General features: G+C 42.1%; 1 protein-coding gene across 2 annotated transcripts in view; it reads left to right on the forward strand.

Moving 5' to 3' along the window:
- LOC126416742 (dynein regulatory complex subunit 6-like) overlaps positions 1–24,121 on the forward strand; it is a 40,307-nt gene extending 16,186 nt beyond the window's left edge. For both annotated transcript variants that reach the window (XM_050084576.1, XM_050084575.1), the window contains exons 2-3: positions 21,891–22,066; positions 22,218–24,121. In XM_050084576.1, coding sequence (XP_049940533.1) covers positions 22,239–23,549 — 1,311 coding nt within the window. In that variant the 5' untranslated portion in view covers positions 21,891–22,066; positions 22,218–22,238 and the 3' untranslated portion in view covers positions 23,550–24,121. The remainder of the gene's footprint in view (positions 1–21,890; positions 22,067–22,217) is intronic.
- Positions 24,122–27,086: the final 2,965 nt, after the last annotated feature.

Below are 27,086 nucleotides of genomic sequence, written 5' to 3' on the forward strand. Positions count from 1 at the left end.
TGGCGCTCTCTGGCAACTGCTGAAATGAACCTATTTCTAATAGGTTGCAGAAAAATATGGTTGTTTGAAAAGTGTTACTTTCAAACTAAATTTGCTTTTACACAAGATGAACTCTGTGTTAGAATGTACGATGAATTTCTTGAACCGCAGAGTATTTGACTCTCATTCAAAAGTCAGCTCTTTGAGGATGACCATTTAGAATAATTTCGAGCCAAAATGATCAGACATTTATGTCATCGTTAAAAATTTTACTGGCACATTTATTTGATGTACCTTAAAGTGTAACACGTGCAAAAAAAGATGAACATTATGTGTGAAAGCTTAGCTTCTCTTGCATCTTAGAGACCAATATTATATGTGAAAGCTTTTCTTTTCTTGTAGCAACACTGTGTATATTAATTTAAACCATTACCATTTTCCTATTTGTATGATCACGCTACTTAACAGTGATGTTGCTATTGGCTGACTACATCACACGTCCTATGATCGAAATATCAGCTGTAATCAGCTGGCAGGGTCACTTGACATGAGCTACGTCTGGCTTACAAAAGCGCAACGCCATCTTGATATCAGTGGTTCAGAAAGTAACATGCAGTGTTTGGTGGAATTCGAATTTATACTTTCGTACCACGAAAATATGCAGTGTACATGTTGCTACTTGTAAGACATCATTCCAAAACGTGTTTGTTTTTCTCCTGAGTTTCATTTTCTAAAGTGCCGGGCAATTCTACGTCACAACCATTGAAAGAATTGATAAGTTTTACAGTTATGAGGAAAAGTATAGTGTCACTTAACACAGAAAAAATGTATTTTCATATGGGAGAAAGTGTATTTTTAACTGGGAAAAATCTGGGAATTTTTTTTCCCTCATCCACGTATACACACTGTCTCTTAGCTTGTTTGCACCTGATATCCAGCCCTGTTGGTTGTAGCCCCCTGACCGCACAGGGATCACTCTGCTGATGCCTGCGCTATTAACTTCCCAAGTATGCCAAGGAGTAGATGGCTGTCACCCTGGGGCATCGGGACTCTTGGCAGTGGCCATCGTGCCAGGTGGCCTCTGCTGCGGCTGGATGGCACCCGTGGGGAGGGCCCGTGGTCGGGGTGGGTGGAACATAATGGCGGATGACACGCGATGAAGCGTAGTCAATCATCTCCTGCTGCTGGTGAAACACCAGCAGTCGCTAAGTGTTCACAAGCTCAATTCAACGCACAGAAATATGACCCAAATCGTTCCCCTCCTGGACGCACCATGTGAGGAACATCAGGCTAAGGATGGCAGTGGATCTTGTTCGCCCCGGTACCTTGTATGTTCGAGAGCTGATGGGGAATCTTTCACGACGAAGTCTCATTTTCTTGTTGAGCATTTAGAGGACAAGTTTGGGGAGGTGGAGGACTTGTCCAAAATGGGATCTGGGTCAATCTTGATCAAAACAGCATCCTCTGCCCAATCGCGGACTTTACTCACTTGTAACAAGTTGGGGGATGTTTCTGTCACCAACATGCCACATAAGAGCTTACATATGGTCCAAGGAATTATCTTCCAGAGGGACCTTCTTTTGCAGTGCATTTAGAGTGGCAAGGTGCTCATTTTGTGCAGCGTGTCCATCTGGGTCCGAGGGATAATCAGATTGTCACCGGTGCCTTTATCTTGGCCTTCAAGGGTGACACCTTACCCGAGAAGGTCAAGGTGATGGACCAATGCTGTGATTTCAAGCTGTATATCCCTCTCCCGATGCGGTGCTTTAAGTGCTGGAACTTCGGCCATATGTCTTCCCGCTGTACTATGTCGAGATTGTGCACATCCATCACATCCCAATAATCCATGTGCCCTGCCTCCCATCTGTGTCAACTGTGGAGAGCATCATTCACCTTGCTCACCAGACTGCAGGATTTTACAGAAAGAGAGGAAAATCATGGAATATAAGACCCTGGACTGACTGACCTACAATGAGGCTAGGAGGAAGTTTGAGTGCCTACATCCTGTGGCTACGACCTCCTTATACACCACCGCTATGAGAACAGTTCTAGTCCCATCAGTTCTGCGAATTCTAATCGGCTCTCAGAGCCAGAAGGCTACACCTGCTCCCTCGATGGTGAGGGGCACTTCCCCCCCTGTTGCTCCCACATCAACTACCTAGGGAGCACTGCCCCCCAACCATCAGGGACACCAGTCCCCGCTTCTCAGCCAGTGAAGTGTAAGTCTTCTTCAGTTCCTTTCACTAGAAAGGGGTCCCTTGGGTCACTCCCTTCCCAGGTTTCTGCTAATGGGAAAGATGACACCCGCCAGTGGCTGAAGTGCCAAAAGCAGCTGGTCTTAGGGCTTCACGATCATCTTAAGTCCCGGAGACTGAATCAGTGAAACCCTCGCAGCCAGAGAAACCCAAGGAGCAGCGAGAGAAGTCAAAAAAGAAGGTCCCTACGACCAAGGAAATTGCGGTGGCACCCACACCACCACTACCAACAAGCTCTGCGTCTGTGGATGAGGTGGAGATTCTGGTGTCCACTGAGGACCTAGATCCCGACGGACCCACAGACACAATAGATATAGACTGCTCTGGCAATAAGTCGGTGACAGCAGGTGACTCTGAGGTGTGAACTACCTCACTGAATGTTCCATGCCTTCCCAGTCTCACGATGACATCATCCTCCAGTGGAATTGTGGCAGTTTTTTCCACCGCCTGGCTGAGCTATGGCAACTGTTAAGCTTCACACCTGCCTTCTGCGTTGCTCTCCAGGGAACCTGGTTTCCGGCATTGCGGACCGCTCTCCTCGTGGCTATAGGGGATACTACAGGAACCATAGTGACTATAATCGAGTGTCAGGTGGAGTTTGCGTTTATGTCCTAAACTCGGTCTGTAGTGAAACTGTGACCCTTCAAACCCCTCTTGAAGCTGTGGCTGTCAGAATAAGGATGTCACAGGAAATAACTGTCTGCAATGTATATCTTCCTCCATATGGTGCAGTACCCATGAATGTATTAGCTGCACTGATTGATAAACTCCCTAAACCTTTCGTACTTTGGGGAGATTTTAACACCCATATCCCCTTCTGGGGTGGCACCGTGCTTACTGGCCAAGGTAGATATGTCGAAACTTACCTGTCCCAGTTCGACCTCTGCCTCTTAAATACTGGGGCTGCCACACATTTCAGTGTGGCTCGTGGTAGTTACTCGGCCATTGATTTATCCATTTGTAGCCCAGGACTTCTCCCATCTATCAACTGGGGAGCAAATGACGACCCGTGTGGCAGTGACCACTTCCCCATCTTCCTGTCACTGCCCCAGCATCAGGCACATGGACACCTGCCCAGATGGGCTTTGAACAAGGCAGATGGGAACTTTCACCTCTGCTGTCACCGCTGAATCTCCCCCACACGGTAACATCGATGTGATGATTGAGCAGGTGACTAGCACAATAGTTTCTGCGGCAGAAACCGCGATCCCTCACTCTTTAGGCTGCCCGAGGCGTAAGGCAGTCCGTTGGTGGTCGCCGGAAGTCGCTGAAGCAATTAAGGAGCATTGGTGAGCTATACAGCGGCAAAATTGGCACCCTTACCTGGAGCACTTCATAGCATAGCCTTTAAACTGCTCCGTGCTCGTGTTCGCTATCTGATCAAACAATGGAAGGAGGAGTGTTGGGAGAGATACGTCTCCACCATTGGGTGCCACATGTCACCTTCCCAAGTCTGGGCGAAGATTAAACGTCTTTTTGGGTACCAGGCCCCAACAGCTGTCCCGGTGTTTCCATAAATGTCGAGTTATGTACCGACGCAAACATGATTGCTGAGCACTTTGCTCCAGCCTCTGGGTCAGAGAATTACCCCCCAGCATTTCACACACTCAAACGGTGGCTGGAAGGGAACATCCTCTCATTCACTACACGCTTCAGTGAATCCTATAACGACCCATTTACAGAGTGGGAGCTCTTCAGTGCCCTTGCACATTGCCCCAACACAGCTCCTGGGCCTGATTGCATCCACAGCCAGATGATTAAACATCTCTCATCCGACTACAAGCGACATCTTCTCGTCATCTTCAACCAGATCTGGTGCGATGATGTCTTTCCGTCGGAATGGCGGGAGAGCACCATCATTCTGGTGCTCAAACCTGTTAAAAACCCATTTGATGTGGATAGCTATCGGGCCATCAGCCCCACCAACATTCTGTGTAAGCTGCTGGAATGTATGGTATGTCAGCAGTTGGGTTGGGTCGGGTCCTGGAGTCACATTGCTTGCTGGCTCCATGTTAGGGCAGCTTCTGCCAGGGTTGCTCTACCATTGATGGTGCGATGATGTCTTTCCGTCGGAATGGCGGGAGAGCACCATCATTCTGGTGCTCAAACCTGTTAAAAACCCATTTGATGTGGATAGCTATCGGGCCATCAGCCCCACCAACATTCTGTGTAAGCTGCTGGAATGTATGGTATGTCAGCAGTTGGGTTGGGTCGGGTCCTGGAGTCACATTGCTTGCTGGCTCCATGTTAGGGCAGCTTCTGCCAGGGTTGCTCTACCATTGATAATCTTGTGTCCATCGAGTCTGCCATCCGAACAGCCTTTTCCATATGACAACACCTGATTGCTGCCTTTTGACTTACGTAAAGCATATGACACGACTTGGCAACGTCATATCCTTGCCAGTCCGGGGACCACTCCCGATTTTTATCCAAAACTTCCTGTCGCTCTGTACTTTCTGTGTCCAAGTTGGTGACTCCCATAGTTCCATCCATATCCAGGAGAATGGAGTCCCTCAGGGCTCTGTATTGAATGTGTCTATTTTTAGTGGCCATTAACGGTCTAGCAGCAACTGTCGGGCCCTCTGTCTCACTTTCTCTGTATGCAGACGACTTCTGCATTTTGTACTGCTGCTCCAGTACTGTTGTTGCTGAGCGGTGCCTCGTACTGTTGTTGCTAAGCGGTGCCTCCAGGGAGCTATCCACAAGGCGCAGTCATGGGCTCTGGCCCACGGCTTCCAGTTTTCAGCCGCAAAGTCGTGTGTCATGCACTTCTGTCGGCGTCATACTGTGCATCCGGAACCCACACTTTACCTTAATGATGATCCACTCACTGAAGTGGAGACATATCAATTCCTAGGACTGGTTTTCGACGCTTGATTAACTTCGCTCCCTTGGAGGGAGATGTCTTGACTGTGGGTGCTACGCTTCACCTTCCCAAGTCTGGACGAAGGTCAGACGTCTTTTTGGGTACCAGACACAACAGATGTCGCTGGCACCAACATCAGTGGTGTGTTATCTATGGACGCAAACACGATTTCTGAGCGCTTCGCTGAGCACTATGCTAGAGCCCCTGCGCCAGAGAACTACCCTCCTAGCCTTTCGCACCCTCAAATGGTAGACGGAAATCAGTCTCAAGTTCGCTGCATGGTACAGTGAATCCTATAATGCCACATTTACATAGTGGCAGCTCCTCAGTGCCCTTGCACATTGCCCTGACACGGCTCCTGGGCCAGATCGGATCCTCAGTCAGATGATTAAACATCTCTCATCTGACTACAAGCAACATCTCATCATCATCTTCAACCAGATCTGGTGCAATGGCATCTTTCCATCACAATGGTGGGAGAGCACCATCATTCTGGTGCTTAAACCCAGTAAAAAAACCGCTTGATGTGGATAGCTATCGGCCCATCACCCTCACCAACGTTCTTTGTAAGCTGCTGGAATGTATGGTGTGTCGGCAGTTGGGTTGGGTCCTGGAGTCAACGTGGCCTACTGGCTCCATGTAAGGGCAGCTTCCACCAGAGTCACTCTACCACTGATAATCTTGTGTCCCTTGAGTCTGTCATCCGAACTGCGTTTTCCCGATGCCAACACATGGTTGCCATCTTTTTTGATTCACGAAAAGCGTATGACACCACCTGGTGACATCATATTCTTGCCACATTTTACGAATGGGGTATCCGAGGCCCGCTTCCGATTTTTATCCAAAATTTCCTGTCGCTTCGTACTTTCCGTGTCCAAGTTGGTGCCTCCCATAGTTCCCCCCATACTCAAGAGAATGGGATCCTGGAGGGCTCCGTATTGAGTCTGTGTCTATTTTTTAGTGGCCATAAATGGTCTAGCAGCAGCTGTAGGGCCGTCCATTTCACCTTCTCTGTATGCAGATGACTTATGCATTTCGTACTGCTCCACCAGTATTGGTGTTGTTGCGCAGCGCCTACAGGGAGCTATGTACAGGGCACAGTCATTGGCTCTAGCCCACTGCTTCCAGTTTTCAGATGCAAAGTTGTGTGTCATGCACTTCTGTTGGCGTCATACCATTCATCTGGGACCAGAACTTTACCTTAATGATGATCCACTCACTGTAGTGGAGACATATCGATTCTTAAGACTGGTTTTTGTTGCCCGAATGACTTTGTTTCCTCACCTGCATCAACTTAAGTGGAAGTGCTGGCAGCACCTCAATGCCCTCTGCTGCGTGAACACCACTAACTGGGGTGCAGATCGCTCTACGCTGCTGCAGCTCTACAGAGCCCTTGTTCAATCCTGCCTTGATTATGGGAGTTTGGTTTATGGTTTGGCGGCACCCTCAGCATTGCGTTTACTCGACCCAGTGCACCAATGTGGCGTTCGTCTAGTGATGGGAGCTTTTAGGATGGATGAGTCTGGTGACCAACGTCCTGGTGGATGCCGAGTCCCTCCATTGCGAATTAGGTGTGCACAATTGCTCTCCAGCTATGTTGCACACATTTGTAGTTCTCCTGCGCATCCGAATTACTCCCTCCTTTTCCCGCCCGTGGCGGTTCATCTCCTGCATCAGCACCCCAGGTCAGGGCTTACAGTTTCAGTTCATTTGCGATCTCTCCTCCCCAAACTGGAGTCATGCATTTACCACCTATACTTCAGGTTCATTCACGAACACCTGCATGGTGTACACTTAGGCCGTGGCTTCGCCTGGATCTTTCACATGGCCCTAAGGACTCAGTTAACCCTGAGACTCTCCGCTGTCACTTCCTCTCGATTCTCGACATGCACTGGGGCTATGAAGTGGTTTACACTGATGGCTCAACAGCTGATGGTCACGTTGGCTTTGCCTATGTTCATAGAGGACACACAGAACAGCACTCCGTGCCAGATGGCTGCAGTGTTTTCACTGCAGAGCTGGCAGCCATATCTCGTGCTCTTGAGCACATGCGCTTATTCCCAGGCAAGTCAATTCTCCTGTGTACTGACTCCTTGAGCAGCCTACAAGCTATCAACCTGTGCTACCCTCGTCATCCTTTGGTAGCGACCATCCAGGAGTCCATCTATGCCCTGGAATGGTCCAGTCGTTCAGTGGTGTTTGTCTGGACCCCAGGTCATGTCTGAATCCCAAGCAATGAAGTTGCCGATAGGCTGGCCAAACAGGCTATGCAGAAACCACTTATGGAGATTGGCTTTTGTGAAACTGACCTGTATTCAGTATTACGCTGCAAGGTTTTGCGGCTTCGGGAGACGGAATGGCATAACCTCAGTACGCGCAACAAGCTGTGTGCCATTCTACATCTACATCCATACTCCGCAAGCCACCTGACGGTGTGTGGTGGAGGGTACCTTGAGTACCTCTGTCGGTTGTCCCTTCTATTCCCGTCTCGTATTGTTTGTGGAAAGAAATATTGCCAGTATGCCTCTGTGCGGGCTCTAATCAGTCTGATTTTATCCTCGTGGTCTCCTTCAAGATATACGTAGGAGGGAGCAATATACTGCTTGACTCCTCAGTGAAGGTATGTCCTCGAAACTTCAACAAAAGCCTGTACCGAGCTACTGAGCATCTCTCTTGCAAGGTCCTCCACTGGAGTTTATCTATCATCTCTGTAACACTTTCACAATGATCCTGTGTGGAAGACCTCCACGCAGGCCTTTCGCAGGGATTCTGTTGTTCTGTCGGCTCCGCATTGGCCATGCTTGGGTGACACGCGGCTACCTCCTGTGCCATGATGACCTTCCTCAATGTCGGTGCAGCGCCCGGCTGACAGTGGCCCGTATCTTGGTGAGCTGTCCTTCTGTGGCTGCCCTGCGAAGGACTATTCAGTTACCGGACTTCTTGTCATTAATTTTAGCTGACAACGCCTCATTGGCTAATTTAATTTTACGTTTTATATGTGATGGTGGGTTTTATCATTCTGTAAAAGTTTTCATGCATGCCATTTGTCCCTCTGTGTCCTCCACCGTAGTGCTTTTAGGGTGGAGGTTTTAATGTGTTGCAGAGTGGCTGGCTTCTTTTTATTCTCATGGTCAGCCAGCCATGGTAATCTGCTCTCTTGTTTTGCTCTCTTCTTCACGTTTCTTGCATCTCTCTGTAGTTTACTTCTCCGATTTTGTGCATTTTAGTGTTTGTTGCCCTTCTGTCATTCTTGTGGTTTTCTCCTTTCTTCCAGATGTGTTTTGTATGTCTTGATTATTTTACTCCCATCCTTGTGGAATTATTTTAATCGGGACAAGGGACTGATGATGTAGCAGTTTGGTGCCCCCCCCCCCCCCCCTTCTTTTAAACCAACCAAACAGCCAACCTATGACACACACTTCGCCATTTAAATGGTAATATTGATCAGGATACAGAATCTACTAACTCTGAGTTCAGGGGGATAATTAGTAAGCAAGAAATTATTCCAGGTAACTCAATGGCATGAACTGGAATGATGTATACAGTGCTCATGACATACATGAAAAATAAAACACATTTATGAAGAACATCCTCACCTCATTTGGAAGCAGTTTTATCCAAAAAGCAATCCAGATTAGACCAAAGGCTACAAAAAAAAATGGGTTACTCAAGGAATAAAGGTATTCTGTAAGACGAAAAGAAAAATATTTGTCATTCAGGTACAGCACTGATGTTGATATTACAGTTCACTACAGGTAACAAAATAGACAGCATGGGATATAGTAAGGTGTCAATATATTCTAGACCCAAATTTGAGACAAATTGCAGGTTATGATAGCACAAAAAAATCTTAATTAAATATGTTAAATACAAAATATCATTGTAATTTGTTACCAAGGCCAGGCCAACTGCATTTATCAATGCTGTGAATTCTTCAGCTTGTGTGTATTCTTAAACAGCATGTGGAAAAAAAAAATCAATATAGGTTTCATTGTAGTTCACCCCAGTCACTAATATTGCTTTCATATTTTGCACAGCTGTGTGTGTTGTCAGTGATCCATGCATTATTCATGTGGGGAAAATACCCTTTCAGTAGCAGCATAGATGGTCCACTAACTTGAGTAAATTTGAAAATTGCACATGATTCTGGCCGAAATGGGAAATAACTGGCAAAATGTTGTTTACAGTGCATTCACTGATTTTTTTTCATGGGCACAAACTGTTTGATAAAGACATACTAATCGTAAGTTTCACTTTCTGTATACTGAACCCATGACACAGTTCTCAAAAGGTATTTGTTCAATCTTTGAAACTTTCTTCCATCCTTTTTTTTTTTTAAGTAGGATACCCCAGTTTCATAGGAATATAGTGCAGCACCATTCAACCTTTTTACCTCTGCTGGAAGCAGACCCTCCTCTGTTTAAAGCTTTTCAACAATTATTCTAACACAAGGAAAGAAATTGGTCTTGAAGTTTGGACTCCAAGGTAGTTTTTGACTTACTAGTACGATTAGTCACTTCAGATAGTGACTGTTTGTCCTCCAACTTTTTTCAGTGATTCGTGAAATGATGTTTGCCTGTGAACCATACTTCAGAAAAGTTTTGAAAGAGGTTTTAAAGGAACACTAGGCATTCCTTTTTGGATTGAAAGTATGATTTTAGTGGTTTAAACATTTCAGTGACTCGTTCAACAGCAGGCAACTGTTCTAGCCTCCTTGTTTCAACATAACCCAAAATCCAGAAAGTTGCAAAAGCCCTTTAGAGTTTCAGCTATCAGTGTATAATCTGAAGTATAGAAATATTTTGGAAACTACTATTTCTACGTCTACATCAAAATCTGTAGCTGTTCAAACAGTATTATGCAATATATGAGCAGCACACCCAACTCCTGTCAGTCCATGGCAGAGGTGCACTTATAATTTGCAAAATCATTGTCCTGACCTTTCCTTTTAGCACTTCCAAATCTGCAGTTAGTATTATCAACACACAGTCCAACAACTTTTTCTTCCAAACAATTTCTCTGAGGCATCTGTTAAATAGTCTGTACAGTAGTAGGTGCATCCACAGGCAATGATTTTAATTGGTAATATTCCTATTTTTACACCAGTTTTGTAACTGAAATGGCTAACAAGGAGAGGAAACATCATAATCTTTGTGTTCGTATCTATGTCAAAAGTGAAATAAATGTCAAATTTTTCAAATCACATCACGGCATACACTGTGATCAAAAGTATCTGGACACCCCTAGAAACACATATTAGGTGCCTTGTGCTGCCACCTACTGCCAGGTACTCCATATAAGTGACTTCAGTAGTCCTTAGACATTGTGAGAGAGCAGAATGGGGCACTCTTTGGAACTCACGGACTTCGAATGTGGTCAGGTGATTGCGTGTCACTTGGGTCATACATCTGTATGTAAGATTTTCTCACTCCTAAACATCCGTAGGTCTACTGTTTCCAGTGTGTTAGTGACGAAGTGGAAACGTGAAGGGACACATACAGCAAAAAACCATAAAGGCCGACCTTGTCTGTTGACTGACAGACTGCCAACAGTTGAAGAGGGTCGTAATGTGTAATAGGCAGACATCTATCCAGACCATCACACAGGAATTCCAAACTATATAAGGATCCATTGCAAGCACTGTGACATTTAGGTGGGAGGTGAGAAAACTTGGATTTCATGCTCGAACGGCTGCTCATAAGCCACACATCACACCGGTAAATGCCAAACGACGCCTTGCTTGATGTAAGGAGCGTAAACATTGGACGACTGAACAGTGGAAAAATGTTGTGTGGAGTGACAAGTCATGGTACACAATGTGGCGATCCCATGGCAGGGTGTGGGTATGGCAAATACCCGGGGAACATCATCTGCCGGTGTGTGTAGTGCCAACAGTGAAATTTGGAGTCGGTGGTGTTATGGTGTGGTCGTATTTTTCATGAATGGGGGCTTGCATCCCTTGTTGTTTTGTGTGGCACTATCACAGCACAGGCCTACATTGATCTTTTATACATCATCTTGCTTCCCACTGTTGAAGAGCAATTTGGGGAAGGTGACTGCATCTTTCAGCATGATCGAGCACTGTGCATAATGCATGGCCTGTGGCAGAGTGGTTACACGACAGTAACATCCCTGACCTGCACAGGGGACTGACCTGAATCCTATAGAACACCTTTGGGATGCTTTGGTATGCCAGCTTCGTGCCAGGCCTAACCAACCAACATTGATACCTCTCCTCAATGTAGCACTCCATGAAGAATGAGCTGTCATTCCCCAAGGAACCTTCCAGCACCTGATTGAACCTATGCCTGTGGGAGTGGAAGCTGTCATCTAGGCTAAGGGTGGGCCAACACCATATTAAATTCCAGCATTACCAATGAAGGGTGCCACGAACTTGTAAGTCATTTTCAGCCAGGTGTCCGGATACTTTCGTTCACATAGAGTATCTGAAGCATCAAGAGTTAACACATTCAGGATTTTGTACATGCACACACAGATTTATAACCACAAAGTTTCTCAGATTTAAAGACCGACTTTAATGTTGTACTAATGCTGCTACAGAGACTTCTCTCTTGTGTTTTTCACAGTATAAATGAAGTTCTATATCTCAAAGTGTACTGTAACTTAATGAGGAACTAGGAAGACACATGTCTCATCTCAGTTGAGTCCAAAGACCTAATCTGATGAATCGAAATTCTTTTTGCCGTTGTTCATTGAAGGGGCACTTGCACTTCTGTGAGCCCATTCGTGCTGGGAAGTATGATTACTGATGAATAAAAACTACTAAATTTAACTAATACAATATACACTGAGGTGACAAGTTGCTCATATACAGATGGCAGTAGCATCACGTTCACGAGATATAAAAGGGCACTGCATTGGCAGAACTGTCATTTGTACTCAAGTGATTCATGCGAAAAGGGTTCCGACGTGATTATGGCTGCACAATGGGAATTAAGACTTCGAATGTGGAATGGTAGATGGAGTTAGACACATGGGACATTCAATATCAGAAATTGTTAGGAAATTAAATATTCATAGTTCCACAGTGCCAAGAATTTACTGAGAATACCAAATTTTAGGCATCAACTCTCACCACAGGCAACCCATGGCTGACAGCCTTCCCTTAATGACTCAGAGCAATGGCATTTAGATAGTTGTCAGTGCTAACACACAAGTGACACTGCATGACATAACTGCAGAGATCAATATGGGAAGTACGATGAACATATCTTTTAGGACAGAGGGGCAAAATTTGGTGTTAATGAGCTATAGCGGCAAACAACCAACATGAGTGCCTTTGCAAACCGCCTGATATTGCCTACACTGTCTCTCCAAGGCTTGTGACAATATCAGTTGGACCCCAGATGACTGGAAAAAGTGGCCTGATGAGATTTCAGTTGGTAAGAGCTAATAGGGTTACAATGTGGCACAGACCTCACAGGCCATGGATCAAAGTTGTCAACAAGACACTGTGCAAGCTGGTGGTTGCTGTGTTTACATGGAATGGACTGGGTCCTCTGGTCTAACTGAACTGGTCATTGACTGGAAATGGCCATGTTTGGCTACTTGGGGGCCATTTGCAACCATTCATGGACTTCATATTCCCAAAGAATAATGCGCCATGGCAGTGGGCCACAATTGTTCGCAATTGGATTAAAGTACATTCTGGGCAGTTCAAGCGAATGATTTAGCCATCCCGATTGCCCAAAATGAATCCCAATGAACATTTATTGGATATAAAAAGAGAACAGTTCATGCACAAAATCCTGCACTGTCAATACTTTACTATGACTTATGGACAGCTCTAGGGGCAACATCAACATGGCTCAGTATATCTGTGGGGGACTTGCAACAACCTGAGAGTCCTTTCCTCATAGGGTCAATCCATAGCAAGTGACCCAAGAAAAAAATAATTTGTTGCTTGACCATCTCAGAAAAATTTTAAATTTGCTGGGTGAATTCCCCAATGTTTAGTAGTCACAAAAATAAATTTAAAAAAATTTATTGTATTTATGGTTCTTGGGCGAGACGTCGGATGTCATAGTGAAAACTCCACAATATTTCATCCCACAATATTTCATCTGCGCAACTGGCCGATATCTTCAGGTGCAATGAACACACTGCTAAGGCATGTCTAGAGCCCCCTATTTATGCCAGTCTTAGGCAGGAAGTGCGCATGGCGTGGAGGCGCCAAATTCGATGGCCAATAGCGACAATATCAACCGATAGCTCGAAGCTTCATCTTGCAGGTTGCGCTGCTGTCCTTCAAACTATTGGTTGATATCGTCACTATTGGCCATCGAATTTGGCGCCTCCATGCATGCGCACTTCCTGCCTAAGACTGGTATAAATAGGGGGCTCTAGTCATGCCTTAGCAGTGAAGGTGTCGGCCAGTTGTGCTGATGAAATATTGTGGAGTTTTCACTATGACATCCGACATCTCACCCGAGAACCATATATACAACATGTCTGTCAAGAAAGCCTCAATCAACACAAAAAATTTATTGTTTATTATGTTGAAATGACGGCTATATTTGTTCCAGGCTGCATGCGTTTTTTCGTATTTGCGAGTATCTGCATTTTTACAATTATTCAGTAGTGGATTGTCCTAAGCCTTTCAGATAAAATGCACTTAGTTCATCACACTCTGGGCTACAAATTAACATCATTATCACTTAGCTGAATGTATTCTTTAATATATTTTTAATAGTTCAAAGTTATCAGCCACAAATTAAGAAAACTCAATTTTTGAACAGTAGTTTTCTAAAGAAAGATTAATTTCTCAGCTTTAATATTTTTTCTGCTATTACACTATATACTTTTTGTAGAGTATTAATGGTCAGCAGCTTACACTTTAAAAAATACTCTTTTAAAAGTGGATTTTTAAATTTTTTTTTCCATTTTGTGGCCTGCAATATCTTGCTGGGGACCAGATAAAAATTTGAAAATTTCACAGTTAATACACCTTTATGATATCAAACTTCAGTATATAAATTTCAACTTTGAGATTCATTTCGAAGTTATGGAAAAAACATTGCAAACACAAGTCAAAAATACGTTTAACATCTGCGATATCTAGGTTCATGGAATAAAGTATATCGGTTACAGTATATAATTTAATCATATCTATGATTACTTACTTTTTATTGAAAATAAGCCTACTAATTACACTATATTGATTTGTTGTTATTTGTTTTTAGTACATCGCTCATTGAACGTTTGAGAAATTTGTTCACTCAGTTTGGGTGTTAGATTATAAGTTCGCCCAGTCACAGTTGTAAATTCCATTGGAGACAGCTTCCTTAGTACATTTTTAAGTGGCATCCAAACTTGATCCTTCTCGATTTTTTTAAAAAAAATGATGTCCTTGGTCCTGGAGGGTGATAAAATATAACTTGTACATCTTGGTTTTGACAGTCTGTATTATCAACTTCGCCAATCCACCACTGTTCATTGTAAACACGAGCCACTATGTCTTTATTTTGAAGAACCAGTTGTACAAGTTTTTCACACTGATGAAGTTCACTATCAGGCGAAGTTGATGTGATCTTAAACTTCAGTAAGTTGTGTGAATGGGGTACAAAACAATGAAAAGATAGTGCCTTTAATCTTCTGACAAGTGTTGTACCTTTCCTTCAAGACCCTGTCATAAACTTCTTGAATTTCCTCACATTGTACAAAAACGTAGGTGATTCCTTTGATATGTTTTTTACAGAATTCAAACATTTCTTGAGGTGTTATAATATGATTGTCATCGGTCCGCTGCAGACTTGCTTTTGTGACTGCTCACTTTGTTGTACCCTCGACACCATCACAAGCATTCTTCCCATGGCATGAAGCGAAAAAGTGCCATTCTACATCAAACCCAAAATCTTATTTATGAAAGAAGATGTTAATAAATTTTTTGTTTTTATATTGACTTGCTGCCCCATTCGAAAAGTAAATCAATTTTTTCTATGGAATGGTAGTGCTGTTTAGTGTAGTTTGTTAATTTTAGTTGAAAAATGTGCACTGCTGCAGTGTTGTGTTCAAGGTGGTCACTTGTGACACAAAAGCTGTGGCTCATTAGTTTTTCATCTTTATGTGTGAACAGTGGCCTGTTTGTTTACCCAGTGGTGCCCTTGTACGTCATCCTGACCAACAAAGGAATAGTTTTCCAAAAATTCAGCAAGAACTAAGCATTCATTGGCTGCCAAGATTTGCTTTTTGTCTCTCAAAAATTTACTTTGAGCTTTTGCACTAAAATGATGCATTTTCAGAGTTGCAAGGTTAGCCACCAACACTTCAAAAAACTCTTCTCGTGATTTTATGACTGTCACCATTTCAGTTCTGTCTTGTCACCCATTGTTTGTATTTTATATCGTCTTCTTCAGATTCTTCAAACATATCAAGTAGGCTTGTTTGCCTGGACAATCTCCACATTTTCCTTTGATCATACAATTGTAACTGTCAATATTGCATACCATAACTTCCAAAAGGTCTTTATAGTCAACTCTAAGATTGGCCCCATCTATCGTCAACTTTACATTCTGATGATACACAAACACAAACATTATGGGTGCCAGATGCCCCTGCAACAATACACCATCTTGGTCTCAACACGCCAAACTTTGATCTTCCAATTTTAATGTTAGGATTTTCTTTTTTAAATTCAGTGAATAGTTCATTTAAATTACACAATATTAACCTTTTTTGTCTTTGAATCTTAGAACCATTTTCTTTCACAGAAACAGTCTTTTTTGCCAGACATCAAGCGGCTGTTATTGTCATCATCATAATACTTAATAACTTTATTGATTGTGTTTTTATCTACCAAATTAGATGGACTTTTCTTTTGTAATGCTGGTAAAATTCCCTGTTCTTTTACTAATTGCCTTGTTAACTTAACAAGACGTTCTGACACATTAAATTCACTACTAACTTTTGCTCGACTCCAAGAATTCAGCAGTAAACTGATAATTTTATCCTCTTTGTTTGAAGTACTGCATTTAGTTTTAGTTTTTCTATCAAATCATCATATTCAGTTGGTGAAGTTATAGAGCTTCCATCTGTTTTAGTACAAATTGTATTTTGAAATGAAACTTCCAAATTCTTATTGACTGTTGCTGCCATTTCTCAATTTTTGTATTCAAGGCACTTGGTCTATAATCTTAACTTAGTTTTCTAATTTTACTAACAGGCAATATACCCAGGATTTCAAAAATTGTATCTACTTTTTTAATGATAAGTCACAAAATTCTGTAACTGAAGTTTCACTAACCTTTCTCTTGTGAATTACAAATGTCTGACACAATGTTTGACACAATGATTTTCCTGGTATGAGATTGATAAAAGGGAATTTATTTTTAGAATGATCAAATGTTATTTCTCACAGACCTTTTGTTATAGGTTTCTTATGTTTCTCAAAAGGTTCCATGCTAGACTGACCAAAAAGATGATGATGAAATTTTTTTAAGTATTTCATTTCATGGTACTTGCATGTTGATTTGACCTCTGGGCCAACTTGTAAGTAAAACAACACTTCTTCTCCTTCACTGTAATCTTCAATTAAAGTAATGTCTTTAGGATACACTCCATACACACTTTTATGACAACCTTCATTAATAATAACACCAACGGACACCATTTTTCAACTGCACACTTCAAGAACTTCTAGCTAAATAAGTGTGCGTAGACAGTTGTTGGTGTAAGGGGGAAGACAACAATCAGACTTGTATAGGCTTGCAGATGCATTTGTTAGCCTGCTGAAACAATTATCACAGCATTTTTTTGATAAATAATCATTAGCTAGTGTAATGTGATGTGTTACATTATGCAATTGGTATACTTTATTTGATTAGCCTACCAGATATCGCAGATGTTAAAAAACGTATTTTGACTCGTGTTTGTAATCTTTTTCCATCACTTCCAATTGAATCTGAAAGTTGAAATTTTTACTGAAGTTTGATATCATAAAGGTCTATTGACTGTGAAATTTTACGATTTTTATCTTGTCCCCCAACAAGGATATTGCAGACCGCAAAATGGAAAAATTTTTAAAAATCCATTTTTAAAAATAGTGTATTTTCTTAAGTGTAAGCTGCTCACCATTTATAATCTATAAAAAGTAACTATACTATACAGTGTAATAACAGAAAAAATATTAAAGCTGAGAAAGTAATCTTTCTTTGGAAAACTACTGTTCAAAAATTGAGTTTTTTTAATTTGTGGCTGATAACAGTGAACTATTAAAAATATATTAAAGAATACATTCGGCTAAGTGATGATGACGTTAATTTGTAGATCAGTGTGTGATGAAATAAATGCATTTTATCTGAAAGGCTTAGGACAATCCACTACTGAATAATTGTAAAAAATGTAGATGCTTGCAAATACAAAAAAACGTATGCAGCCTGGAACAAATATACCTGCCATTTCAAAATAATAAACAATGAATATTTTTTAAATATTTTTGTGACTACTAAACATTGGGGAATTCACCCACCAAATATAAAATTTTTCTGAGATGGTCAAGCAACCAGCGCTGGACTACTTGGTATGGATTGACTCCATAGAGATGCTGCACTTCGGAGCTACGCTGGACAAAAGGAGATTCAACACGATACTAGTAGGTATCCCATGACTTTCGTTACCTTGCATTATATTCTCTTTCACTGTTTACAAGTCTGCCATTGCTGGGTAACTTTTTGATTCCATGAATTTAGAAATCACATTGTTTTGAGGTGGAGAACTCATCAAATGATGATCTTAGTGCATTGTCATCCAGAGAGGAAGTTCCTCGAAATGTGTTAGGCAGAGTGGAAAAGGTGAAAATCCGATGGTGCATGATCACGTGAATAAGTTGGTTACAAAATAGCTTCTCAAGCCAACTTAGTATCGTATCTTTTGTCAGCCTACCAGAATGCAGGAGGGCGTTATCCTAGAGTCTTCCTGGTTGTTGTTCTTGGATTGCATCTGCAAGGCATCTAAGTTCTTGATAATAATTGTAAGCAGTGATGGCTACACCTCGGGGAAGCAATTTGTAGTATGCCAAAGTGTCACTGTTCCACCGGCATGTGTAGATGAAATGGTTTGTTTACTGAGGTGTCATGCATAGTTGCTGGCTGGGTGCAGCTGAGGTATGTGCGTCACTTCCCTACTCCCTCATTCCTACTGCTTCTCCTCCTCCTTACCCCTCCCCTCAGCTTGCAGTCAGTGCTGCCACCACTTCTTGCCACTAGCCTAGCAGCTGGCAACAAGAGGCAGGGAGGTGTGAGGAGTGGTTTGTTTGGATCTGATTCTGATTCTCAGAGACCGTAGACACAACAGCCGGATACAGTGGTCGTGTGTACCTCAGTAAGGTTTGAGTGATTTTGTGTGTTTGCGTGCGGGTGTGCATGTGCACTCTCGTTTCTTCACAAAAGCTGTGGCTGAAAATTAAGTTGTGAGAGTGTGATTGCATTTTCTATGTGCTTGTCTATGGCTCTGCAATCATCTTTACAGTGAGTTGCTACCTATCCTCATTATTATTGATACTCAGAGTATTTGAACAAGTTATCTGTTGCATGGACTGATCACCATGGACTCATTACATCAACATGGTGTATGTGACTCGTGAATAGCTGGTCACATGAATGGATTTCTGCAATGGGCCAAAACCGGAGGTCGTTTCTGCGGTTATCTGTAATGGATCAGGCCTGCCGATCTGAAGCCATTCAGTTCCCACTAATGTGCAGGACCTGCCCTTTGGATGTAGTCTTACCGATCTGCCTGCAGGCCAGGTCTGTTTGCGTATTGTGTAATGCATCGGATTTTCATGATATATCCATGGACCCAGGAGTACAGGTCCTCAGCAGGCCAGAGGCCATGGGTGATGGATTTCAGGAACTTAGACTGTCTCACAGCAAGTACACTGTACAGTGTAGTGTTTTATTTGTTGTAGTACATTTTAGCACTTCAGAAGTAGTTTCACTTTTCCCCTGACAAAATGGTTTGTATGAATTTCTGGCAGTGCAATGGATTTCTTCCACTGTCTTTACGTCTTGAACCTGTTGCTCTTCCATTCATTGAAACTACAACATTTGTTGGGTCGTGCTTGATAGGAAAGTTTCTTGATCCTCCCATGTCTTACCTGGCCACCTGCTGAATGGTCCCTCAATGTCCTGCATGTCCTCAGCAGTACTTCCTGGGGTATGGATCAGACCCTCTCCTCCGTTTGTACTGGTCCCTTGCCCATTCGAAACTAGATTATGGGTGTTTTGATAATGGCCTGCACATTCTTCCCTCTTACACAGTCTCAATACCATCCACCACCATAGCATGTGTTTGGGCACTGGCACTTTTCACACTATCCCGGTTGAGTCTGTAAGCAGAAGCTGCCCTACTACCACTGTCATACCAATGTGATGGTCTCCTCAGTGAATATGCATGCTGTTTATTTGCCATGCCTGGCAACCCATCCTATGTATCCTTCTTTGATGACTCCTTTGATCCTAACGAGCGATCTGGCGCAGTGGTTAACACACTGGACTCGCATTCGGGAGGACGACGGTTCAATCCCGTCTGGCCATCCTAATTTAGGTTTTCCGTGATTTCCCTAAATCGCTTCAGGCAAATGCCGGGATGGTTCCTTTGAAAGGGCACGGCCGATTTCCTTCCCCATCCTTCTCTCACCCGAGCTTGCGCTCCATCTCTAATGACCTCGTCGATGGGATGTTAAACACTAATCTCCTCCTCCTCCTTTGATCCTGTTACCTCCTGGAGTTCGCTTACAGCTGTTGCTCCAGCAGCTTAACTTCATACTATGTGCCACTTTCCCAATGGGTGTGAACCCATTGTCACCTTGGCTTTGTTTGGTTGCTTGTGTTCACCTTGGCCTTCATTCACTTCCAGAGTGGAGATTTATCACTTCTTAGGACTGGTCTTAATTTTTCAGTTGATGTGGATTCCCCATTTCCTCCAGCTTAAGCAAAAGTGCTGGCTGCACCTTACACTTCGCTACGTGAGTAACACCAGCTAGGGTTCAGATCGCACTACCCTTCTGCAGCTTTACAAAGTCCTGACACAATCCCACTTAGCTGATGGGTGTCTAGCATACGGTTTGGCATCGCCCTGAGTATTGCAGATACTGGATCTGATACACCACTGTGGGGTTCAAATTGTGACAGGAGCCTTCCGAACTACCCTATGAGCAGCTTGCTCATGGAGGCTGGGGTCCCTCCATTGCAGATCAGGTGACAACAGCAGCTTGTCAATTGTGCTATACAAATTCATAGCTGCACTAAGCATCCGAACTACTGACTCTTCTTTCCAAACACAGTAATCCATCTCCTGCAATGGCAGTGCCGATCAAGAGTTTCAATCACAATCCACATCTGGTGTATCCTGTCTGAACTTCAGTTGTTTCCTCTTTCACTTCTCCTGTGGATCCAGTCCCATACACCTCTGTCGTGCATCCCTCGACCACAGCTTCTTCTTGACCTATCACAAGGTCTGAAAGACCCAGTCCATCCCAAGACCCTCCACTGCCAATTTTTCTCTATCCTTGGAGCATCCCACGGTTCAGAAGTTATCTACACTGATGGCTCGATGGTTGCTGGTCATGTAGGCTTTGCTTGTACTCGTACGGAAGATACTGCTCTCCTTGCCAGATGGCTGTATATCCATTCTTGCATTGGTGGGTCCTTTCGCATCTGCAGTGACTCCTTGAGCAGTTTGCAAGCTCTCAATGATTGCTACCCTCACCATCCCTTGGTCATTGCTATCCAGAATTTCCTGTATGCCCTTGAACAAAGTGAACGCTCAGGGCCCTTCGTCTGGACCCTGGGCCATGTCGGGATTTCGGGGAATGAATTCACTGGTAGCCTGGCCAAACTGGTTACCAGTAAACTGACTCTTGGGATTGGTATTCTGGAAACAGACCTCCAATCAGTATTAGATTAAGTTTTAGGTACTTGGAATATGGAATGGCTCACTCTGACTTAACAAAACAAAGTGTGGGTGATAAAGGAGACTACGAATTTGTGGAGGTCCTCTGTGCTTCTCTTGCTCTGTCCATGTTGCCAGTCTTTCAAAGGCAGTCTCAGAGTAGAGTACCTGTGGTAAGTGACGGGGGCTGGGAGCTGTATGTCCCTTCATTGCACTCTGCTTTCAGGGGCTCCCGGCTGCTCCCTAGGTGGAGCACCTTGCTTGCCTTGCTTCCTCTGTCTCCCTTTCTTCTTTTTGCCCCCTTTACCTCAGCTTTGCAGACAGTGGTAGACCTTGGGGTTTTCTTCCCCTGGGTTTTGCATGGTAGGCTCCATTGTGATCTACAGTCGCACAGACCTGTCTGTTCGAGGACAAAGGGACCGATGCCCTAATAGTATGGTCTCTTTAAGCATCCCCCCCCCTCCCCCCCCCCACCCCCCACACACAAACACATACACACAGCCAAATTAATTTCACATTGGCAAAAAAAATAATTGTAGACACATTTTGAATTGTTCCAGTGAATAAAATGCCAGGTTGCAAACAAGATATGTAATGCATTGCTTAAATTTATGCCACATTGAATTTGTAATCTAATAATGCATGGGCTTTGGCTCTCATTTCCATTTGAAATTTTGATGTGTTGCTGCAATAGTTCAGTTGGTGTTAAGACGTCTTGCTGTACACTTGCTGTACACTGTGAGCTGCATGTAAAAATATTTTTATGTGGAGCTCATGGTGTACAGCAAGATTTCTTTTAACAAATACTTACAAGCTGTGGAGTACCAACCATACAAGTTAAGTTTGTATTCTTAATAGTGTGTGTCTTTTCTTTTTTTCAGAATCTGAATGGCATATTTCAAACAAGAATTCTCATAAAACATTTTTGAGACATGGGCTAACTGGTGCTGATAAAGTGTATAAATCCATAATCTCATGTCTCTTTGCACGTAAACAAAATACTTCAAGATGGTAACTCTGGAGGGTTGCAAAATATTGGCAGATATTTAAAATAAAGGTTAGTGTGTGTGTGTGTGTGTGTGTGTGTGTGTGTGTGTGTGTGTTTTTTTTTTTTAGTTACAAAATTTGCAATCAATTACTTTGTTGTATTTGACTGAGAATAAATGAAGGAAGTGTATAAATAAACTGTTCATGTTTTCTTCATACAGGTCCTAACAATTCCATTTATAATGTCAATCAGTTTGGATGATGTGCCAAATGAGATACTACTGGAAATATTTTCACGATGCTCAGTGGAAGATCTGGTGCTGAACATACAGCATGTGAACTCACGCTGGAGGTCTCTGGCTAGACACCCAAATCTCTGGCAGAACCTTGCATTTTTTCCTGAAAGGAGTACATCTGTTAAAAAAATTGTAACAGTTCTAAGAGCCGCCCCATACTTGCATTCAGTTATTTTAGTAGCTAATGTTGAACATTCTGTCATTGAAACACTGTGTGAATGTTGCCCGAAAATAAAAAGCCTTCAGTTTTATGATACAAGACCAGTAACAGTGGTTATGCTGAAAATGTTGTTGGCTTCTCTGCCGAATATTGAATACCTGACATTAAGAAGCATGGATATTGATTCAGAAGATTTTGGTTACATACTAAGTAAGTTTGATAAAGTTCGGTATTTATCATTGCTGCATACATTCTATACTGGTTCAACTTTAATGCGCCATTTAGCAGATGGCTGTAAGTCATTAGAGTATTTGCGATTGGATGGAATTGAAGTAAGAGATGATAGCATACTGTATTTTATTGCAAAAAAGGGGAGTCAGTTGAAAGGACTTGTGCTAGATGGTTATGGGTTTGGATTTACTGCTACTTCTCTTACCCCAATCAAAATTTGTCAGAAGCTAATAAAACTAAGGTTTTATGACTGTTCACAGTTGACTGAGGAGTGTTTCCAAAATATTGTGCTCTTACCAGAACTGCAAATTTTACAAATACCAAATGCATCTCATATATCGCCTTCCGCTATAAAATGGACTTTTCGGCGAATACATTATCCAAGAATTGTTGAGATTGACTTGACAAACAGCAGACTTGATGATAGTTGTGCAGAAATTCTGTCTCAGAGTTGTCGTAACCTTCAGAGATTGTGTGTAGCCATGTGCAAAAGTTTGACAGATGAAGGCTTGAAGTTCATCTGTAGGTGTCATAAACTGCAGCAACTTAATGTCAAAGGTTGTAATATTACTGATGAGGGAATGCAGTACTTACCACAGTTGCCAAGACTGAAACATTTGAATATTTCTAGAAATGATATTACAGATGAAGGTATAAATTATGTTCTCAATTGTAAACAACTTGTTATACTGAAACTCAATAACTGTTCTGTGAGTTACACAAGTATTTTAAATTTATCTTCACATCTTAATGAGCTCATGTATCTGAGCATTTTGAATAATGCTCATGAAATGGATTTTGGTTCACTAGAAAAAATTCAAAGTCAGAAGAACTCTAAGTTGAAAATACACATGTCATACAGTTAATTGTGAAATAATATGAGTTAATTAATGTGACTGCTTGTGAATTTTTCATTACCAGTTCATTTACCTCAAATGTGATTGAGAAGTTTGTATCAAGATTTGTAATTGGAAAGCACTCAGAAAGAAAAGCTTTAGCAGCTTCACTGTGATAACTAAATATTTACAATGCCATGTTCATGTGATTGAAAACTGCCCCAGTTTTTTTATTGTTATTGTGAAAAGGAAGCAGAGGAGGCTGCTTACATGATGTACAAACTGCTTGGAGGACAATAATATGAGTGTCAAAAAGTAAGATTGATTTCTTCATATGAAATCTGAGACTTTTTGTAGCAGGCATAATTTTGTCAACTGAGTACGAAATTATTTGTGAATGTTACCATAAAGGAAGACAACAAATGTGCGTTCTTGACAGCCTACCAAACATGCACTTCTCTTTTACAAATATGAGTTGTAAAATCATCTAGTGAAGTTGTTTGTATTTCTTGTTGAGCATAGTGGTGAACAAATAAAATATTCATAATATGTATCAGAAAGACGAAACAAATCACTAATGAAAGTATATATTTATACCATCAAAGAAATGTTCAAGTTAATTTTTTCCCCTTACCTCTGATTTTGTATTGGTGCATTATTTCTGTAGATTGTTTGCATCATTTTTAAACTACTGGCTTTAACAAAAGTAACTAAGATAAAAAAGCAGAACATCAAGGAAATATTCAAAAACACATGGTTGTTAAGTACAAATTCTTGTACTTCAGAAATACGCATTTAGTTGGTGAGACTGTTGAATAGGAATTATCCATAAAAGATGAAGGTTGAAAAATAGTATCTATTCTGTGTGTGTGTGTGTGTGTGTGTGTGTGTGTGTGTGTGTGTACCTACCTTTTCTTGATGATCCTAATTTCTTCAATCTCAGGAATGTTCAAGCAGGCAATTCTTTTTGGCAGGCTTTTTCATAATACAGGGTGTACATAAAGTCCGGGAATACTTTCAATTATTTATTTCTCAAGAACTAAACATTGTACAGATGTCATACAAACTGCATTTTGAAGACAAACTCTGAAGTTTTTTCACATACAAATATTCAATACGCGAACCACGAGTGAGTGACCCGGCAGGTGTCAATACAGTAATCGAATTCTTGCCATACCCTTCCCAGCATGACCTCGTCGACTGTGGCAATCGTTTCCCATATTCTCTCCCAGAGCTCTGCTACATCATGTGGTAGAGGCGGTACATACACCAGATTTTTAATGTGTCCCCACAGAAAAAAGTCATATGGAGTGAGATCTGGTGATTGGGGAGGCTATTTCATGAAACAGCTGTCCCCTTCTGTAGCACGATCGATCCATCGATGTGGCACTTCTGTGTTCAGGTATCCACAAACTTCACGACGAAAATGGAGTGGACCCACATCCTACTGAAAGATGGAGAGTCGACTGCATTTGAGGCATCAGCCATTGCTGCAATGTCTCTCGTATGAGCTCCACATGCACGTCACTCACACTGAGACATCCACTTCCCTTTGCCGGGCACAAGCAACCTGTCATAACGAATTTGTTGTGCCAGTAGTAAATGGCCTTCCTTGTTGGTGGCTTCTTACCACACTTGGTTCTAAACATCTGTTGAACAGCTGTAGTACACTTGTTTTTGTCGAACTCCCAACACAGAAAGCTCGCTCCGCACCTGAACTCGCCATGTGTGCAATTAGTGCTGACTACCGGCAAATTACACAGTGGCAGTATACATGAAAAACAACTTTCAGGGTTTCTGTTCAAAATGATTCATATATGATATCTGTATAATGTTTGGTTCTTGTGTAATAAATAATTGAAAGTGTTCCCAGACTTTATGTACACCCTGTATTTTATCCACAACAATATTTGATATAGGTTTCTGGGATACTAAATTGTAGTCATTTGTAAGAAAAAGGATGTTCTGTTGTCTCTTACATTAACAAACAAAATAAGTACAATGTTTACATATTCCAACTATAAAGTGTTAGCTTTTTACTTTGCACACTAACAAATAACAAAATCTTTAACCAGACTTGTACAGACAAAAACAAAAAAAACTATAAAAAAAGTAAAATGTATAGTTACTCCTACCATCTAACTCCATTGGCCCATGGTCATACGATCCATAAAAATTGCAATACATATTTGTTTACATACAACTGTGTACATTCCTTTGTAGTGTTTACACATATCATTTTATACATAAAGTTGCGACAGGCAACCCTATAGTTGAAGACAATCAAAGATAGGAATATGAACACAGATGTGTTTGCTCTAGAACACTATATTCGCTTGTATGAAGGGTACACTTTACTTAGGACAAGGGGAGTGGTGCAGACGCATGATCAATAACCTCCATTGTAACTGATTCAGATTGTAGCTATTGGACCATTATGTAATCATTAGACAAGGTCATCCTCTGAGCACAGGAAGTGTTCACAAATCGACAGGCATTGAAACATGATAGGCAGCAGTGTCACATAATAATACATGTCATAGCTGTGGCACCATCTGCTGAAACATGTGTATTGTGGGAAATTTCACCTAGATTTTTCCGATGGGAGAGAAAAGTGATTTGGAAAAAATAAGTGCCAAGACAAGTCATCCAAAATGAAGCGGTTGAAGTTCTACTTTAATCTGTGTCAGATTTGACAGTAGGTTTTGAATGAAAAGTTGTAAATTGATACTTTCTTTTATAAAGGTAACATTTGGATAACGCAGTGTTGAAATGGAAGCTGTAAATATAGCAAGACTCTAGAGCAGTGTGTGTGGATTTTGGTGATGTAATGATCTAAAAACAAAAAGGTGAATTTTATAACAAACAATGAACAATGGAAAAAACTGGGATGGAATGTAACAATATAATGTAAACAATAGTTCCTACTCACGATATAGCAGAGGTGCTGAGTTGCAGAAAGGCACAACGAAAAGACTGTCGGAATGTTGGCCTTTGGCCAACAAGGCCTCTCTCTCTCTCTCTCTCTCTCTCTCTCTCTCTCTCTCTCTCTCTCTCTATCACACACACACACACGTACACACGTTCAGCATAGGCTTGACACTGAGATTCAACTGTTCAATTTGCGCTTCTAGATCATCTGACATCGCGGCGCCAACTGCTTGTGGTGCGAACGACTCTGCAGTGACCTTGGTGTAGTAAACGAAGCACTTCAGGGTGGGGAGCCACAAGGCAGAGAACACAAAGTGTTCAGAAGTTCAAAACAGTTCCACACTGCCGCCTAATGAAGAAGACAGCTGTACATAGTATCAGATCAGCTTTGTGATAGGATTGAAGAGTTCCTGCCAATAGGACACAGTACCTCTTTCATATGGGAGAGAAATCTTTAGATGTAAAATTAATTTCAGGCACACTCCAAGGGAGCACTATAGGACTTCTACTGTTCACAGTATAGGAGGAGGAGGAGGAGGAGGAGGAGGAGGATACTAGAGTTTAACGTCCCGTCGACAACGAGGTCATTAGAGACGGAGCGCAAGCTCGGGAGAGGGAAGGATGGAGAAGGAAATC

This window comes from Schistocerca serialis, chromosome 8, assembly GCF_023864345.2.
Source record: "Schistocerca serialis cubense isolate TAMUIC-IGC-003099 chromosome 8, iqSchSeri2.2, whole genome shotgun sequence".
In the NCBI taxonomy this organism is placed as follows: Eukaryota; Metazoa; Arthropoda; class Insecta; order Orthoptera; family Acrididae; genus Schistocerca; species Schistocerca serialis.